The sequence below is a fragment of the Polypterus senegalus genome, chromosome 1 (assembly GCF_016835505.1).
Source record: "Polypterus senegalus isolate Bchr_013 chromosome 1, ASM1683550v1, whole genome shotgun sequence".
In the NCBI taxonomy this organism is placed as follows: domain Eukaryota; kingdom Metazoa; phylum Chordata; class Cladistia; order Polypteriformes; family Polypteridae; genus Polypterus; species Polypterus senegalus.
Window position 1 is genome coordinate 333,694,181 of NC_053154.1, and position 18,731 is coordinate 333,712,911.

General features: G+C 49.7%; 1 protein-coding gene across 1 annotated transcript in view; it reads left to right on the forward strand.

Moving 5' to 3' along the window:
* The window catches only part of sox6 (SRY-box transcription factor 6), a 146,452-nt gene that overhangs the window by 81,649 nt on the left and 46,072 nt on the right, over positions 1-18,731 (forward strand). The window contains exons 7-9 of the mRNA XM_039738734.1: positions 4,343-4,422; positions 16,437-16,586; positions 17,329-17,506. Coding sequence (XP_039594668.1) covers positions 4,343-4,422; positions 16,437-16,586; positions 17,329-17,506 — 408 coding nt within the window. The remainder of the gene's footprint in view (positions 1-4,342; positions 4,423-16,436; positions 16,587-17,328; positions 17,507-18,731) is intronic.

The following is an 18,731-nucleotide window of genomic DNA, read 5'->3' on the forward strand; positions in this document are numbered from 1 at the left end:
AATTTTGAAATGCGAGACTCGCTGAAAGTACAAAGTGCTCTCTAAGGTTTGTTTCGCAGCTGACACCTTTATATTCTTCATCTGCTGCCCTTCAGTGCCAGCAGATCTTCCGTGACAGCTCCCACGTGGCGCCATGTGCTGTCATCTGCCTCATGTGCTGCGCTCTTCTCTGCCAATTCACGCCACCTCACACTGCCTACTTGAGGTCAGAGGTTACGCCACCCGTGCTCACTTTCCACAACTGCATTAGCCAATCCAAGGTGGGATCCTGCCAGAGTCTTGTCAAGCGGCCACATACTCCCAGCCAATGGACTTTAGTAGCACCTCTGAAGTGGTCTCTAGTCACGGCCCCATTCCAAAATGAAGGTGGCAAACAGTTGTAGATGGCCAGCAGCCATAGCACCCAGGGCCGTCTTAACGCATGGGCACACTTGGCAGTTACCCGGGGGCCCCACTCTAGTCTATGTATGCTGTGACATGCTGAGTGGTTGTGTAGGTAGGGGGTCCCAGTGCACTGCTTTGCCTGGGGGGTCTATAATGCTGTTAAGACAGCCCTTATACTTCAGGAACAGGTAACCCGACTGAAGCTAAGCAGTTTGATCCTGCCCAGTGCTTGGATAGTAGACCAGCTGGGAAGAGTTTGGGTGGCTGCTGGTAGAGGTGTTACCGAAGCCAGCCGGGGGTCTCGATGCCCCAGTGCAGTGTCCGGTACACTATGCTGCTAAAATGGCACCGTCCTTCAGGTGAGAGGTAAAAAAATGAGGTCCTGATTCGTAAACAGTAGGGTGTACCCTGATGCCCTGGCTAAACTGCCCACCGTGGCCTTTTCCATTCTGCGCCTCCCCCAATCATCTTCTGTCTTCTGATGAGCCTTCACTGTCCATGTGGTGAGCGAACTGCCATGGCATCATCTTGGTGGGTGCCACACATTGGCTGTGATTGTCTAAGTAGAGTGCTTTGAGTTTTTGGAAAAAGTGTTTGATTCTCGAATGTTCTTGCAAAAAACTCCTTACATTTCAATTTTGTGCAAAGTCGTTTTTCGAATTTTCTGACAAAAGTTTCCATTAAGTTTCCATTTTGTGCAAATCGTCCCTGATAATAATAATAAGAAGAAGAAGAATTAAGAATTCTTGACGTTTATGTAGTTCTGTAGTTGCCACACGATGAGAGGGGGGCCACTTCAGCCACCACTAATGTGCAGCACCCACCTGAATGATGTGGCGGCAGCCATTTTGGCTCCAGGACGCTCACCTACACATACGCTGTTAGATGGTGAAGTGCTGAGAGGCAGTTAGCCAATTAGAGTCACGGGATGATTAGACGGTCAGAATGACCAGACCATCAGCCAGGATAACCAATAAGTGACATCATCGATGAAGCGGCCAATAGGAACACAAAACAAACGCAGCTGACTGAATCGAGCGAGAGTGTAGCCCTGACAGGGCCGGCCAATCAGAAGCGCTCGATTCAGCCGAGTTATGAGACCCTTCTGCAGGTCTCTGGCCTCGGGACACCTGCGTTACGGTGTGACAGGTGTGCCGTCCCCAGTGCCAGTGTTGTCATCGTTGGCGCCGCACACAGCACGGAGGGTGTGCACCTGAGTCGGCGTTCGTTCACAGGCCCGGTGGAGCCGGGTAGCGCCTTCAGGTGGTGTACGCTTACCTGTCCCAACACGCTGCACCTTCCTTTGTACAAGTGTTAGAGGAATTGTTCCTCACGCAAGCATTCCAAATCCCAAAACAAATTTGAAAAAAATTGCTACAACATGTCGACTGACTCGGTGCCAGGAGCCTCCCGCTCCCGCTGCCTCCATCCCTCTTCTCTTCTCTCTCTCCGTCTCTTTCTTGCGCGCGTCACTCGGCATTGTTGGAAAAATTAAAGAGGTGCCGTTCTTCACTACTGTAATTAAAAATTAAAGTGAATTTCTGCCCCTGAGTGATCATTTGGTGAGAAAAAAAAAAGTGCTTTCCCCAGTTCTTTCTTTTCTTTTTTTCTTTTCTTTTCCACCGCTCATCGACTATCGGGTGTCTGCAGAATTGCTCACTCGCACTTTTTTCCCACGTATCAGACGTTTCCACGCCGCCGTCGATAAGCCCCTGGGAAATGACCATTTATAGATGAGTCCGTAGCCGAGGAGCGGGAGTGCGTGCCAGCGGCATGTCGTGGAACTGCTGGCCGTTTTGGGTGGGGTGGGGGAGGTCTCGTATTTTCAACAAAGCATTCAGAAATGAGAATTGTACTTGTCAGCACTTCATCAAAAAAAAGGCAGCAGGTGAGCCGCAGAAGAGAAGATCCTCGTAAATTAAACGGCAAGCCAAAAACTATAATGAAAAAGAAGAAGAGGAAGAAAGAAAAAGAAGCGGAGTGTGTGTGTGTGTGTGTGTTTCGTTAAACTACAGGAGCATGACAGCTGTAAAGCAGTGCCAGGGGGAATTATTTGGCGAGTTTGATTTTTTAATATGTTTGACATGGAAAATGTTTTAGTACAAATAACACGCGTCCTTATTGAGTCTATTATGCAGGTTGCCTTGTGTGACGCTCCTGCATTATTCATGAATTGTTAAGAAAGGAAGACCGCCGATTTGGGAAAGGGTCTTGGCAGGACTCTGTGTGTGTGTGTGTGTGCGGCCTTTCAGGGCTCTGCACTTTGTGTCCAGTCGGTGGGTGATTCGCGTCCATCCCCTTCCCTAAAAAAAAAAAAAGTGGTCTCCGGACCCGACACCCTCCACTCCCCCCCACAAAAAGCAGTGAACGCGAAGCCCCCGTATGCCGCCGAAGCGGAGCGGACGCTCGCCGGTGTCGACACGCACGCTGTGCTCAATGGCTTGGCAACACGTTAAGGGTGTAATGCTGCGCACAAGATTGGAATTGACGACACGGCACCAGGCGAAGCTGCGCTAATGTGAGTTGCAGCCACTGCTGGGAAAGGGTCATGGCGGGCGGGGGTTTAGGTGGGAGGTGGTGGTTCTCCTCAGTTGCCCAGTGCCCCCGCCATCAGGCTCAAAAGCCGCACTGCCGACAGGTACTGGAATTCAGCTGCGCCTAAATGCAGGGAGCGGCCGGTTAGGAGCTAAATAAGTCGCGTAATTCAAGGCCTGCTTTCCGGCATTGGCAGTGCCAGTCTAAGGGGATGTGCAGTGCTTTCAAAAAAAAAATAGATAAAGAAAAGTGCCGAGCCGCACTTGTAAATGTGGAGAGAATGGAGAGGAGATAAGGTGAAGTGCTGGGGTCTTCAAAATGAGGGCTTTTGTGGGCAGATGTGGGTCTGATAATGGCCACTGACTTCTGGGCATCTCATTTCTTTCTTTTATCTGTTCGTTTGGCTGACTTACAATGTTTGATTGGTTACGTTTCTATCGGAGCACAGTGTCAGAAGTGGGATTTGACCCCACGACCTCAGGGCTTGAGATGCCAAGCCTTATATACCACAGCTTATATAGAGAAAGGACCGGAAGGGGGTGGGACTTTTGGAATGTTCTGGAAAGTGAGGTCAGTGCTTCACTCTTGGGCTTCACCAAAACTCGAGTCTTCACCATGTGTGTGACGAGGGGGTCACAGTAGTGCTATGAAAACACGCCAGCCCACACGCCTCACATGCCTATCTCGGCCCCAGCGGGCACCGCACCTTTATGTCGTGAGCAGACCACACAAATCAAGCAGACCCGAGGTGAGTACACATACAGTAAGTTGATTGCTGACCTCCGCTGGCCATTTTTATTCCTCTGCCCGTATGCGGCCTGCCTTGCCCAAACTTGGTGAAGTAAACTGTGTTCTTTTATGTGCCTTGACCGGCTCAGGCCATTATCTGCCTTCCCTGCTCTTTGTCACCTTGGCAAGTCAGTAGCGAGAAGCAATGCCCCCCTCAGGAGTTGTAACTGGCCTTTCTGTTGGCACGGTGGAGGTGGTACCTAGCGTGTCGCTCACTGGCCTCCCCTTATGGAGTTCACTGGGAATGAATGGGACGCTTTCCTTTTCTTTTTCTTTTTTTTGGACTGGCGGACACCTCTCTGGCTGGACATTTTTCTTGACGGCTTACTTGGCGTGGGCACGTGTACACGCATGTTGCTCGTCTTTTGCCGGAAAGGGGCAACGGTCCAACGACGGGAAATGTAACGCACGATAAGCCGGCGTTCTGTCACTTTGCCTAGCGCCCATCTGCTAATAAAAGCGAGTTCCTAGGTAATCCTGCGCGGCTCTGCCCAGCTGAGCCTTTTGTTTGTGCAGATGTTTGGGCTGAGAGCGGCGCTGGGGGGCACAGGCAGGGGTAGCGGCCGTGTTGGCACTTGTCTGCTGCTATTCTCTGCTCATTGTCTCAACCTGCATGCATTGTTCTTCTCGACAGGTGATAACTACCCCGTGCAGTTCATTCCATCGACAATGGCAGCTGCCGCCGCGTCTGGACTCAGCCCTCTACAGCTCCAGGTATGTGCAGTAACAAAGAATGCTTGGGCCGGGAGCCAGAGCTTGAGTACAAAATTGCTAAGCAGCTGTATGCAAAATAATGGTTTGCGAGCAAAATGATTTTCCAACATCCATGCTGAAAGCTTCGTGCCGTCTCCCCGGCTGCCTTGTGCTTGGAGCCTCCTTGGCCGAATTGCTAGGACTGAACCTGAAATGGTCGGGGAAGCGGCGCCGCCCTGCAGGATGAGGAAGGGGGACGCAGACACTTCAGGGCCTCTGTTGTTGTCACACACATCCCAGTTTTCAGCCTGTCAGCTTGCGGTCAGAACGCTTTAATAGCTTAGAATGAGTGAACGGGGAACAGCCATCCTGCTGCCCACAATGCCAATACAGATGCTTAAGGGTCTTCTGTGTGCGCCCATCGACCTGCCATGCCCAAGCGTGAGCGCTGGACTGGTGGTGGTCATCGATGCCTTTTATAGAAAAGTGACAAGATGGTGCAGCGCCCTCCTGTGGTACACTATTGGAGTTACAGCAGCATTGCCCGGATCCTGCCCACTTAAAGTGATCCATTTGTCTCCAGGCCCCTGCCAGTCAACTCAAAGAGTTACCGAAAGCTGTTATTATGTCTTTGCTTAAAGCACAAAGCCCAAATCCTCATTGGACCCCTATACTGTAAGTTCGAGCCCCCATAACGACTCAGACTTAAGCTTGTTTGTGGGTTCTCTTGTGTGGTCACATTTGAATTGTCTTAGTAGTATGTCTGATAACTTCTGGGCCCCCTCAGGCTTGTGCCTGTTACATAAATTCTGGCAGATCTCTGTAACCTCACGTCGTCGGGGGGGAATGGGGGGCTTCATACCATGGGGTTCTATCTCGGGTCAGTATCGACATGCCTCTTCAATCAGGAGAAATGCCCACCTTGAGGAAAGTGGAAGGGGCCACAGGGTTGCCAGCCACTCGGCACACCTCCGATAAACGGCACACGGCAGCGAGGCATCGTGCGTTCGAGAAAGAGCTGTTACAAAACAGAGCAAAGTGTTTCAAAAAGTTGCTCTTGTGCGAGTGCGATTCGGCCTTCAGAGCTCCATTGTCAGCATTAATGAGCCTTGGCAAGCCCCGACAGCGCGTGCAGCTGTACTTCTCAATAGCTCACAGCTTTAGCCTTTCAAATTGGAGTGAACAATGCGAGAAATGCGAGGCAGGCCAGGGTTCAAGTCCTGCCTTGTGCACCGCGCCAGATATCCTCCTCCTCCTCCTCCTCCTACTCCTCCTCCTCCTCTGGGGGGAGATTTCAAACGTCGAGGACTGGCGCCCCCTGCAGGCGCCGTCTTTACTGGGCTAAGTTTGGATTGTAAAGTAAAGCAAAGCAGTGTGTGTGTGTGTGTGTGTGTGTGACACACACATACTTCATATATGACAGGAAACACCACTCTATTGTGCTGCATGTGACACAGCACATTTGGGGGCCACACAGCCAGGCACGTTCTCCACATTTTTGGAGTTTTCCCTGTGAATGTGCTGGCCGAGAGGTTGATGCCCCCTGCAGGACAGTTTGGTGCCACGTGAGTTTGGCTTCACCTGCTCTCTGCCTTACTAGGGTGAAAGAGCAATTCAGAAGAGCACAAGGACACATTTACATTCAGACTGACATTATATATGCGGACCACCGCTGAAGAGGCGTTTGAGGGGAGTGCCCATGAAGTCAAACATCCCAATGAGGGATGATGGGTAATGTTGGAGAAGTCCGTCTGTCCAGTAGACGGCAGTGCATTGTACATGTCAGGGAGAGTGCCATGCAGGTAGGGGTGGATTATGGACCAGGCCAGTAGTGCCAATGCCCGGGGGGGCTCTCACTGCCAAGGGCCTTGGTGGAGCTTGACACCTGGGGTACAGCCTACTACAACTGTGCCATTTCTTTAGGTGGGACAATTAAATAGGACCAAGTCACTGTAGGCATAACTGAAGACATGTTAGCTGTCCTCAAGCAGCACACACAACCCCCGTTGAACACCAGGGGTCCTGCAGCATGTACTGTATGGTCTCCACAGAATAGTAGGACCCCTCAGCCCTTTCAGTTCCCTCTAAACATCAGGGTCCCCTCAGCACATTAAGTGCCTTCTGAACGTCAAGGGCTCCTAGACCCCACAATGCATACAATGCCCTCTGAATGCCAGCAGACCCTAAGCCCCTCAACACATCCAATGCCCTCTGAACTTCATGGGCTCCCAAATCTCATAGGGTACATAGTGTTCTCCAAACAACAGTGGACACCTAGGCCTCAAAGCACATACAGGCCCCTCTGAACACCAGTAGACCCCCAGACCTCACAGTGCATATAATTTCCTCTGAACACCAATGGACCCCCACGTCCCACAGCACATACAAATTCCTTCTAACCCTCAAGGGCCCCCAGATCCCACAGTGCATACAGTGGACCCCCAGGCCTCACAGCAGATACTGTTCCCTCTGAACACCAGGGTCCCCTTGGGCCCCTCAGCACCAGTGACTCCCAAGCCCTGCAGCAGAGGGTCATTGCATTGTCCAGTGCCACCACCTCTGGCTATGCTTTATTATGGTGACAGGCGCCTTGAGGTCACCTGTTGCTGGTGGAGCCCCAAGACCTCCAGGGGGCATTCCTGACCCAAGAGGTGGCTTCAGCCTGTTGTACCTGGGGTGAGAATGCAGGACCAGAAGATGACAGAAAATGTGAGCTTAAAAAAATGTGCAGAAGTCAAAATGAAAGCAAAAGCTAAATGCTGATCATTGTCAAAAAAAAATAAAACCAGTCAGTGACCGACTTCTTAAAATATCCGGAAACTTGGGCGTAGCGCGCCACCATCTTATATAATGACACAATACATCACATGACCCCCCTGAGTCACATGACTGGCAACCAGCATAGCAACAGTAAACATGGCCTGCACATTGCAACAGCACAAAATGGCAGACCCTGCTATCCAAATCATGATTGGCAGTTGGCAGCCTGGTCAAAATAACCACAAAGACAGGAATGTATTGAAAAATGATTTCAATGTTCCAAAATGACTGCGGAGTCTGAACTGGTTGGTTAGAATTCACAACACAGGCATAGTACGTGCTCAGGGTGTCCTTCCATTATTGGCCTTAGAGTCGGGTGGTGAGGGGGACCAGGGTTCAACTGATCGGAGTGCAGAGTAAGAGGCTGTGATGAACAGGTATACCTTATTCAGAAGGTGGGCAGTGCCAGAGGAGCCTTGCCAGGCGGTCTGAAATGCCACGCCTGTGTGCCTTATTTGCCACTTTTCTCCTCCTGCGCTGATATTTTGTTCATTTTCCTCAAATTGTTTCAGCACTTTGGTCTCCTTGGTGCTCATTCTGGGTTCACAGATGGCTTGAGAGTGCCCCCTAAAGGCCACAGCGTGTACACTGCCCATGTTGTGCATGTGTGTTCAGGAGCACACTTACAGTACGTGTCTGCCACATCACAGGATCTTTTGGGATCTTTTTTGGTTTTTGCACGTGAGCGTGTATTGTTATATTTACAGTATTTAATGTTTTATGCATAGAAGGAGCAGAACGCTGCCCTATCTTGGAATGCAATGGCAGTGAAGCCTGTGTACAGGCCACCCCCTCGGCCCACCGTTGCTCAATATCCCTCAGGGGCAGCTTGGTGCTGGAGGCATGAAGGCCACACAGAGCTATTTTTAGCAGGCCGGCGTAGCAGATGGTGGCAGAAACAGTTGTGTATCAAAGGGGTGAGCAGCTCCAGCCATTTATTTTGATAAGACGCTTTACCCCAGGAACAGCCTGAAACTAAAACTTGGAGGCCATGGCTCCAGCGACCTTTTTAGATAAAAACACTGCCTGGCAGTAAACAACAATGCCAGGCTTCAGGAGGTGCCTATGTGGCCAAATAGAAAATGGTCGGCGAGTGCCGATGGGCCGCACCTCACCTTATGTGTGTGTCATTTGAAAGGAGCTATAAAAAACTTCAGCCGGCATTCCAGTGTGTGCTGTTCTCATCCAAGGCCAGGCAGAGAACTGCAGCTCCATCTTACCATCATGGGGTCTGCAAAAGTGAAAGAGAGCTCCCTGCAGATAAGAATGGATTCGGGACCAGGCCAGTACCTGGGGGTCTCTCACTGTCAGGGGTCTCGGGGAGCCTGACACTCCGGAACAGTCTACTACAAATGATGACCAGTTAAAAGGGAGCCAGTCACGGTAGTCACAATGCCAAATAGCAGCAGAGGTGTTATCTGCCCTTGGACCCCACAGCACATACGCCAGAGTCCCCCAGGTCACCTGAATATTACATACATACTTGTCACCACCGAACGGCATATAATGTACAGCCCCCATTGAACACTATAGGACCCCACAGCACATATAGAGGCCTCTGAACACTAGTAGTCCCCAGACTCCAGAATGCAAACAATACCCACTGAACATCAGAGGACCTAAGGCCCTTCAATACAGTCCGGGTCCCACAGGCCCTTCTGAAAACCAGGAGACCCCAGTTCTCACAGCTCATATAGTGGCATCTGTGACACCTGAATGCATACAGTGCCCATGAATACTAGGGACCCCTAGGCCCTGCAACATTTATGGTCCCCTTTGAACACCAGGGAACCACAGGTCCCCACAGTACATACAGTCTCCTCTGAGCACTAGTAGTCCCCAGACTCTAGAATGTAAACAATACCTACTGAACATCAGAGGACCCAAGACCCCCTCAATGCATTCAGTGAATGTCAGGGACCCTCAGGCCCAATGACTCTTGAAGACCTTTCTGAAAACCAGGGGACACCAGGTCTCACCGCACATATAGTGTCCTCTGTGACCCCTCATTACAGACAGTACCCCTGTATACTAGGGACCCCTAGGCTCTGCAGCATTTATGGTCCCCTTTGAACACCAGGGCACCACAGGTCTCCACAGATCATTCAGTCTCCTCTGAACATTAGTAGTCCCAGGACTCCACAGTACAAACAATACCCACTGAACATCAGAGGACCCAAGACCCCCTCAATGCATGCCATGCCCTCAGAGCATCAGGAGACCTCCGATTCCACAGCACATATGTCCCCTCTGAATGCCAGGAGAACCCAAGGACCCCAGAGCACCTACAGGCCCGTCTGACCACCAGGGGCCCCGAGGACCAGCCCACCTAAGTGACGAGCCAATCGGTGAATAGTCACCCAGCTCAAGTTTAACCCTGAACCCCCCCCAGCAATCATTCATGGGCGAGCCACACACAATCGCAATGTAGTCACCACAGTGCCACTCGATTCCTTAGACCTGAGAATTCTCTCCACTTGTTTTTTTTCTATTGTTACAAACAAATGATGAAATCATTACCACCATTTGGTACAATAATTTAAAATAAAAAGAGCCAATGAAATCAGAGTGTTGCTGTTCTGATGAGGTTGTGTGTGCGGCTCATTGTCAGAAGTGTGAGTGAAACTGGCACAAAGTGTTAAGGGCCTCCTCGTTCACATCCCCAGGCTCCAGACTGTTGTGGGTCGCCATTCTTGTTCATTCACCATAAAGCACCAGTTACACACGTGCCAGCTTACGCCATCAACAGGGCGTGTGACGCACATTCTGCTGCTGGATGTGCCCCTTAAACGAATGTCTGCCGCCATTTTTTTACCCCTTGCTAGGTAAGCTGCCGACTCTGGCCGCAGGGCTGCGGACCATCAGGTGTCCCGGAGGCACGTCCCTGTCACAAGTGTGTTGCGTTCAGAATCTCCTCGGTGCTCAGCCATCCAGTCAGGACGCCGACAGGCCTGCCATTCTTCCTGTCATTCCCTCCCGTTTCCACAATTTGGCCTGTCATAACAGTGGCAGCGAGGGATAGCAGAGCCTTTTATTTGATTTTTTTTTCCCCTTCTTTTAGAAAGTGACAAAAGGTTTTGATCAGATCGGTGAAAATTAGAGCTGCCGCTTACATTTTGGTGCCAGAGTGAGCAATTTGTCTGTCAGTAGCTGAGCACGCGTGGCCGTGTCAGTCGCAGTAATCTCCCTCCGCGTTTCCCTGACAGATTGTTGCCTTCTTCAAGTCGCCGGAGAAGATAGATTGAAACAGCATTCCAGAGTGAGTGCCCTTCTTCATTAGCGTTAGCGGAGAGCGCCGATTAACGGCCGCGTGTCACTACAATGCCTGTACAGGGGGACGTCACTTATTAGAGCTGACATCGCTCACTTAACGGGGAAATTGTGTGCTGGGACAATGAGATTAGCATGGAGGAAGAGGAAGAGTGACGTGTGGCAATTCCTGCAGGGAGGTTAGTCGAGCGTTAGTGGCACTGGTGGGTCAGGAGACAACATGGCTAACCTGTAGCGCCCCCTGTGTCTGAAACGCCACCCTGATGAGAGTGAGGACCAATGGATGGGAATCCAGGAGAGAAATGTCCTCTCCCCCAGACCCTATCAGATGTGGTCTTGTCTGCTCAGGATGTCCATAGCCTGGCAAACTGTCAAGATCTGGCATCCGTTTAATTTTTTTCCGGATTTATTGGGAATGTTTTACATCATTTTTAGTTGTCCAATTGGGGTTTTTGAGGAGTTCCGTAATTTGTTTTCATTTTGAATATGTTGAAAGTTTTCCACGTCCATTTTCTTTTCTATGTGTGACCCCATTTTGTGGTCATGTGACAGCAGGAAGTGCACGCTGTGTGATGTCACCGTTGTCATATTGTAAAGGTCAGCATTGTACGCTTTCTGCTTGTCCAAGATGGCGGTTTACGATTCAAGTCAAATCAGTAGCGTGCTTTCTAGTTTTTCCCCTGTAAAAGGGGAGAGAGAGACGGGATAAAGATTTTGGGTTGACAGCGCGACCCCAGTATACTGAAAGGGCAAAAACAAATGATACTTTAAGGTGACATCTGAAATTAGACTATCCAAGATGGCCACCCCTCCAGTTAAATACAGGCTAAGCAGGAAGAGGAGGGGCCACTGGCAGTGATGGTGAGGTTGTCAATCAAGAGAAGAGGAGGTAGAATAGAGCACCACCCTGTGGATTGGTGAGGAGTTACCACCACCAGAGCCTTTAAGGCGGGGGTGTCAGACTCTGAACCCGGAGGGCCGCAGTGGCCGCAGGTTTCCATTCTAACCATCTTCTCAATTAGTGACCAGTTTTTGCTGCTAATTCACTTCTTTTGCCTGAGTTTTAATTAACGGGACTCAGGCCCCTTAGTTGTTTCATTTTCCTTAATTAACAGCCAAACAATAATGAGACACAACCACCTGTGCCCATCACACAATATCTGAACATAAAGAAAGATGAAGGTCTTGGTAAGGCTGATCTCTCAGGTCACCATTTTGACGACGTTCTTAAAAAAAACAGAAAATCGACAATCTGCTGTGGCACAATGAGAGCAACAACAAGCCATGTAATTAAATCGTGGATTTATTAATAAACGGCTTCTCATTAAGAGATTGGTTGGAATGAAACGGGTTGGAGTTTGAAGCCCCAGTTATCTGGTCATCTGTCGGCTCGTTTCACATCTCATTTCTCTTTAGCTCTCACTTAATGAAGAAAGGAATCAATTCAGAGGACTGAATCCTTAAATACAGGACTATTAAAATGATGGGAAAAGGAGTTAATAAGCAGAGAAAACTGATTAGGGAACGGGTGAGAATGAAAACCTGCAGCCACTGCGGCCCACCAGGCCTGGAGTTCAACATCCGTGTCCCCGGGTTGCGCCCTTCATTACAAATTTCTCATTCCTGTTCCTTAGACTACAGTGTGGTTTTGCGTTTTTTGACTTGACGTCATTATTTTTTCACCTGTTTGGATTTTTTTTTGGCTAATTTATTTTTGACTTCATTTCAGCTCAGTTATATTTTTTTAACAAGTCCTTGGACTTGTTTGTTTGTTGTTTTTTTTAAACCCTAAATCCGATTTTCCCGTCACTTTGTGGTATGAAAGGCTTGGCTTTGGTGCCATGAATGTATTTTTTGCTCTTTTTGCCCCCCACCCCTTGTTGTTCATTTGTGTTCCTGTCGTTAGGGAGTTCCCCGTGTTGTTGGCGGGGTGTCCTTGGAGGTCATTACGTGTGACAGTTTTAAGGGGGTCATCGAGAAGTTTCAACTTCGGCAGATTCCAAAACCTTCGGCTGTCATCCTTTTTTGGATTTCGACTCCATTCTCTCAAAAAGCTTTTTCTAGTCCCGTAGTGAATCAGTAACGCGGATCTGATCTGAGATGTTTTTGCACATCGTGGTGTGTCTCCAGTAAAGATACCCGTCAACTCAAAATAAATAACATTTACTTAAGTTACATAAAAATCCCCTTGTGTGATTAATTCATTTAATTACATAAGTAAAATGTTAGTGGTCCTCTAGAGAACTGGCGGGTGATGGGGGTGTGGCCACAACTGATTGGTTATAGGGAGGGTTTGTTAGCTCAGCCCCCAGACAGCAGCTCAACACCTTTATTTCTGGGTCAATTCCAGAACCTTCTCTTAGAACTCTTTAACTTTTGCTGCATATTCCACTTTGTTCATCACTACTCAACAGCAATGGAGGTCCTAAAGGAAGGCTCAGGTGGCCCCCAGCTCAGCCCTTATCTATCTAATGTGCACAAATTCCTAGGCTCACCCGTACACTAATCAGCCAATCAGGTGGCGGCAGCAGCGCAGTGCTTAAAAGTCCAGCAAATCCGAGTCCGGAGCTTCAGTTCATGTTGACTTCAAACCCCAGAATGGGCTGAGGTGTGACCTCATTGCTTTCCACCGTGGTGTGATTGCTCACCACCGCACAGCAGTCACCTCAGAGTGGTGCGAGAAAACACCCAGCGAGTGGCAGTTCTGTGGAGATGAGAGAGCTCAGAGGAGAATGGATGTGGTGAAGAGTAAAGCACCTGAGAACACACAACACCCTGAACCTCAAGGAAGATGAGCTACAACAGCAGAAGACCACGTTGGGGGTTCGGCTCCTGTCGGCCGAGGCTGCGGTGGGCTCAGGTTCACCAAACCTTGAATAAGACGGCCTGGTCTGATGGATCCCGATTTCTGCTGGGGCCTATAGATGGCTGGTGCCAACAGCAAGAATCCAAGCACCCAACTTGCCTTGTGCCAATGGTGTCTAATGATGTGAAGACTGTTTTCTTGGCACACTTTGAACCCATTAATACCAGTACATCATTACCCGAATGCCTTGTATTTGAGTTTTGCTGCTGACCATGGCCTCAATTCACCCATCTTCTTCTAAGGCCTACATCCAGCATGCCAATATGCCATATCACAAAGGCGAAACACAACGATCAGTTCAGAATTCAGCAGAGCATCTTTGAGATGTGGGAGAAACATCTTCAGAAATGACGTGATGCAGTCCGTGTCAACATGGAGCAGGAATGTTTCCAACATCTTGTGAAATCCATGCCATGAAGAACTGAAAAAGGAGGTCCTACCCAGAATTAGCATCCTATTTCTAAGAACTTGCTGCACAGCGAGTGCATACATACAGGATATAAGTCATTTTCTGTCCTTCTGGTGATCGTATTCAGCTTAAATGTTTGCAGTGCACCATCTGTTGGAATGCACTGCTGTTGAGAATGTGATAGCAAGTGCAATATAACTGAGGGAACAGGCAAACTGAAACTGTAACTCTTTAAAAGAAAACTTAAATACAGGAAATGTATTTGAGTACATTTAATATTCTGGTGGTCTGCCCTCATTAATGCAGCAAAATGACAGGAGGCTCATGCATCATGTAACTAAATAACAAATTCCATTGACAGCAATAAAGAAGGCATACTGGCCTTGCAGGTCCTGACTTTCAGACCCCATTGGTCGGACCATCAGTGTGGTGGCAGTCAGTGGGCTCTAATGGGATTGGCACTTCCCCTGTTTGACTTTAGTTTGACTTTATTATTATTTTGTAGTCTCAATTGTGTGCACCATCTGTTGGAATGAAAAGTGCTTTACATTTTGTTAGCACACATGACAAACATGACGCCCTCTAGTGAGCGTGTGGCGACTGACGTCGTGGGTTTGCAGCCTGCAGTTCCTGCGTTTCCTCTGATGGCGCGTCACTTATTTTTTTTCAAGTGCTGCCCCAGTAGTCCACGGGTTATCGCAGACTGTGACAGCTACTAAGAAAAGTTTTCAAGGCTGTGCCTTTGTCTCCTTGAGCCTACCACCACAGTTCCTCACGGTGATCTTAAGGTCCTCGTGTTTGTCGCCTGTGATGCTGAGCACACCTTCCCCACTCCGTGTCGTTCGGTCCTGTGCTGCACGTTTTGCTTCATTCATTCTTTTCAATATGGAGTGCTGCAGGCCCTCACTCGATCCCCACAAGGACCACGGAGCGGTGCTGCCTGTGCCATCTTGCAAGCTTCTATAATGGCAGCAGATGTTTGAGCATACTGGCGAGTCTGGCTGCGGCGCAGCACATCGGGATGCCCGTGTCTCGGCTGACATCTGCACGCCGCCGGGTCGGATCTCCCTCCGCAGGCCAGGCTCTCTCAGTAGTTGTGTGGCCGGCTGTGTGCCTCTGTCCCAATGCTCAGGGCGCTGGCGCAGCAGCAGCAGCAGAAGTCACTGATGCATGAAGTGGTGAGGGTGGGGGGCACTCTGAGCCAGCAGTAGCAGTGACCAAGTAAAATAGGTTTTGGTAAAGAAGAAAAGACCTGGCAGAGGAGCGAGGGTAATGGACTGTGTGTCCTTTCTTGACCCCCCTAATGGCCCCTGGGCACAGTCGTCTCAGGGCCCCTGCCAGTCAACTCAGCTGCCAAATGCTTTTAATTTTTATTTCTTGTGTTTACTCAAAACTGAAAGTCCAAGTACTCATTCAGTCCATGGTCGGGAGAACCTCAAAGTTAGGACCCTCATAATCACTCAAACGTGGCAATATTTGGGCACATTTTAATGGAATTACTGATATGTGATAAATACATTAAACATGGGTGAGGAGCTCTGAAAACTTCTAGGCCATGCTGGGGTCCTGAGGGCAGGGGGTCAGTGTGCCCGACGTCTCATCTGTCCATAGACAAGACATGCACACACTGTTAGGTGGCACAAGAGGATGATGGGCTCAGTATTCTGGCACCTCCCAGGATTTTCCTCCTGAGCTCAATGTGGGCAGCTCCGCTAGATGGCACTGCTGTTTATATGCCCCCTGCCAGTACTGTAGGAGTCGTCTGTCTCCCCGACTCAGAACGATCAAGGAGCTGGCAAAACCCTGAGCCACATTCACACCTGACCTGGGCACTGGCTGGAGAGAGAGTGCCAAAGCCAGAAAAGGAGGCTTAGCTAGTTCATTCTGCCAGCTGTGTCACCAGCTGTGTCACATGACAGGTGAGGATGAGGGGGGCACTTTCTAATGAACCCAACGCAGAATCCACACAGAAGGTGAGCTCAGGCAGGGGTTTAGTTTACTTAATCCATGGAGCACCTTTTGCAGGACATCCTCTGTTAGTGTCTGCCAGTCCCTCTGTTCTCCCGGTGGCCATGTCCTAGTAGTGGGGGTATCTTGGGCATTTACTTTCTTATTTCAAGTGGTTCCTTTTGATCAGCCTGTATGTAAAGGGAGCTGGTGAAGAGCTTTCCTAGTCTCATAGTGCCTTTCACTGTCGGCATCAGCTGGGTTCTCTTCAAGCTGTCTGCTTGTGCCCAGTGCGCTGGCAACTCTTATCAGTAACTCAAATGGCCAGCAATTTGAGTCACATCACACAGAGGCCTTGTGGCACTTGCTGTGTGCCCGTCTGGGTGTCACCCTCATCACAGGTCAGTCTCCCCTGTCAACATGCCATACCCAAACCAGTCTGTACTGGATGAGAAACCAGTCACTCAGTTTGCCTACATGTGGTTTCTTTAGACACAGTGGATGGCTGTCATCCTGTGGCTGGTGAAGTGGCAGTAAGTGACACGTTTCCCACGCCTTGTAAAGAAAATCATTTGTGCCACCAGGCTTAGACTGACTATTCATTCTTCAAAACAATTGGGTTGGAAAAGAGGGTGGGTAAAGGCCTCCCGTGGGTATTGTGCCATCTTTCTCCCCAGTGCCATAGCATGTCAGTCTCTTTCACCTGTGCCATCTTGTTTGCAGCAACTCTACACAGCCCAGCTGGCCAGCATGCAGGTGTCTCCCAGTGCCAAGATGCCTTCTTTACCCCAGCCTCCTAATCCTGCTGCCCCAAATTCGCCTACTGGCCTGAAGAGCGAGAAGCGTGGCGCCAGCCCCGTCACTCAAGTCAAGGTACTGCACGTCGTCGTCATTTATTGTCTCTGTCTTTGCATCACTCGGCCCACCACAGTAAAAGTCCTCTGTCCGTGTAGGGTCAGCGCTTTGCTGCCCGCTGCCGCCTGCCATGCTGCCACTTGAGACTCTGGATTTGATGCTTTCTCTTTGGGTGAGCATTGCCAGAAGTCTGCCCCCTAGTGTTGGTTTTGTGTCATTGCCTGTAGCTCATTGCAGAAAGCTTCTTAGCTAAGTGAACAATCGGTGGAATGTTTTGTCTCGTCATCCTGTTCCCCCCCGTATTGTAACAGTGTTGTCCTGGAAGGCGCTATAAAGTACCTGTTCCACCAGCATGGCCAGGCCAGGGTGTCTACACAACCCGTGAGGTGAAGTCTGGCAGGAGCTGCGCCTTGAGACAGCCAGCCAGCCGACCGGCCGGCCAACCTCCTTGACAGCCCAGGGTACCATCGATTATGGCAGAAACGGCTTCATTAAACAACGACGCGTGTGACGTCCACGGGAGCGGGACAAGTGGCTCCTTCCGTGACGGAGATTGATAATGATGAAGTTTACATTCCGCGTTGAGACACTTGAGCCACTCTAAACACTCGGTGTAAACCTTTAAATCACCTCCCTGGAGAGCGGCCTGCTGCTGCCACCGCTGCCGCTGCCTCTCGTCAGGCCGTGGGTAGGGTGGGGGGACGTGTGCGGGGGGTTGTCTGGGTTCGCCAATGGACTAACTACTTCTTTATTCCTGCAGGACGAGGCCACGCAGCCCCTCAACTTGTCGGCACGACCCAAGACCGCCGAGCCAGTCAAGTCGCCCACCTCCCCCACGCCGAGCTTCTTCCCCATCAGTAAAAGCAGCCCAGTTAACCTGCCAGCCAAGAGTGGCATCCCCAGCCCCGTGGGCACCGGTTTGGGAAGAGGATCTCTGGGTAAGTGGAAGCCAAGGCTCTTGAGGGTTTGCTTTGCAGAAGAGTTGTCTATGGAAGGCGGGCTTCAATTGGTCAATCGGTGAATTAAAAATCGAGGTCCAGGGGCACCTCTGGCATAAAGTAGATGCAAGTGTCACCATGTAGGTGGTGAAAGGCACTCTATACAGCCTGTGTGAGCAGAGTGGCGCATATTGTCACATGTAGAGAGTACAATGAAATTCTTACCTGCATGTCTCCTCAGAACAGGTGACAATTTGAACAAAGACACAGCACGTCGCGTGCAGCTAAGCAATCCATACAAGTTCGGTGTGTTCCAAAGTGTCTTCCAACAGGAGCACGGCAAATGACAGTATGCCCCAAAGTCTAGAAGTCTCCGCCAGTAATAGTCACCTTGTTCAGCTCAGAGCCATAGCTGCTCGTCATTCTCCACCGCCGTGCTGCACCAGCCTCTCCCCGACGGCTCACACTGGGCTTCATCTGCTTATCGGCCTTCTGGCTTTAGGGGGGCTCACGGACTTCTTCTGACAATTTAGAGGGGATGGGGGGTAGCAGCCCTGCTAGAAGAGGAACAGATCAGCCATCCTGTGCACTGCAGCCCCCTAGCACTTCTGATATTACATTTCTGATTAAAATAATCTTTAGTTGCTTTCCATTCATTTTTTTTTTCTTTCCAGTCCCACCAGTTTTTTTTTGTTTCTGTTGCCTGTAAATTGTAGAAAGAAATCGCATTCTCAGTACTGAGCTCTGGGAAGTCTAACTTCACGTCCAGACAAGGTGCAGCATGGGGACTCAGCCAATGGTGTGCAAATAAAACCCTAAAGTAGCAACACATGAGGAACATTTAAAAAAAGCAAAAGACATAAAAAGGAAAATACACAGCAATCAAAGAAATACGTCAGAGGGACAAAATAGAAATGAGAAGAATGATGGTGAAAGACGCTATAAAAGAGAGTGAGGTGAGAGCGGCCGTGTGAGCCGCACACACAGACATGGAACGAAAAGTGTTTGTCCATCCCTCTGTCTGTCTCGGTATAGCGCCTTCATTGCATCTTTCTCTGTTTATGTACTGCTATATACAGCAGGGACAACTATATAGTGCCTTTCTGTATCTGTCTATCACTATATAGTGCCTCTCTCTAACTATGTATAGCAACAAAGGGATGTTCTCTACCAGTGTATTACTATGTAGAGCCCTTCCATTCTTATCTACAACTCTCTCTATCTT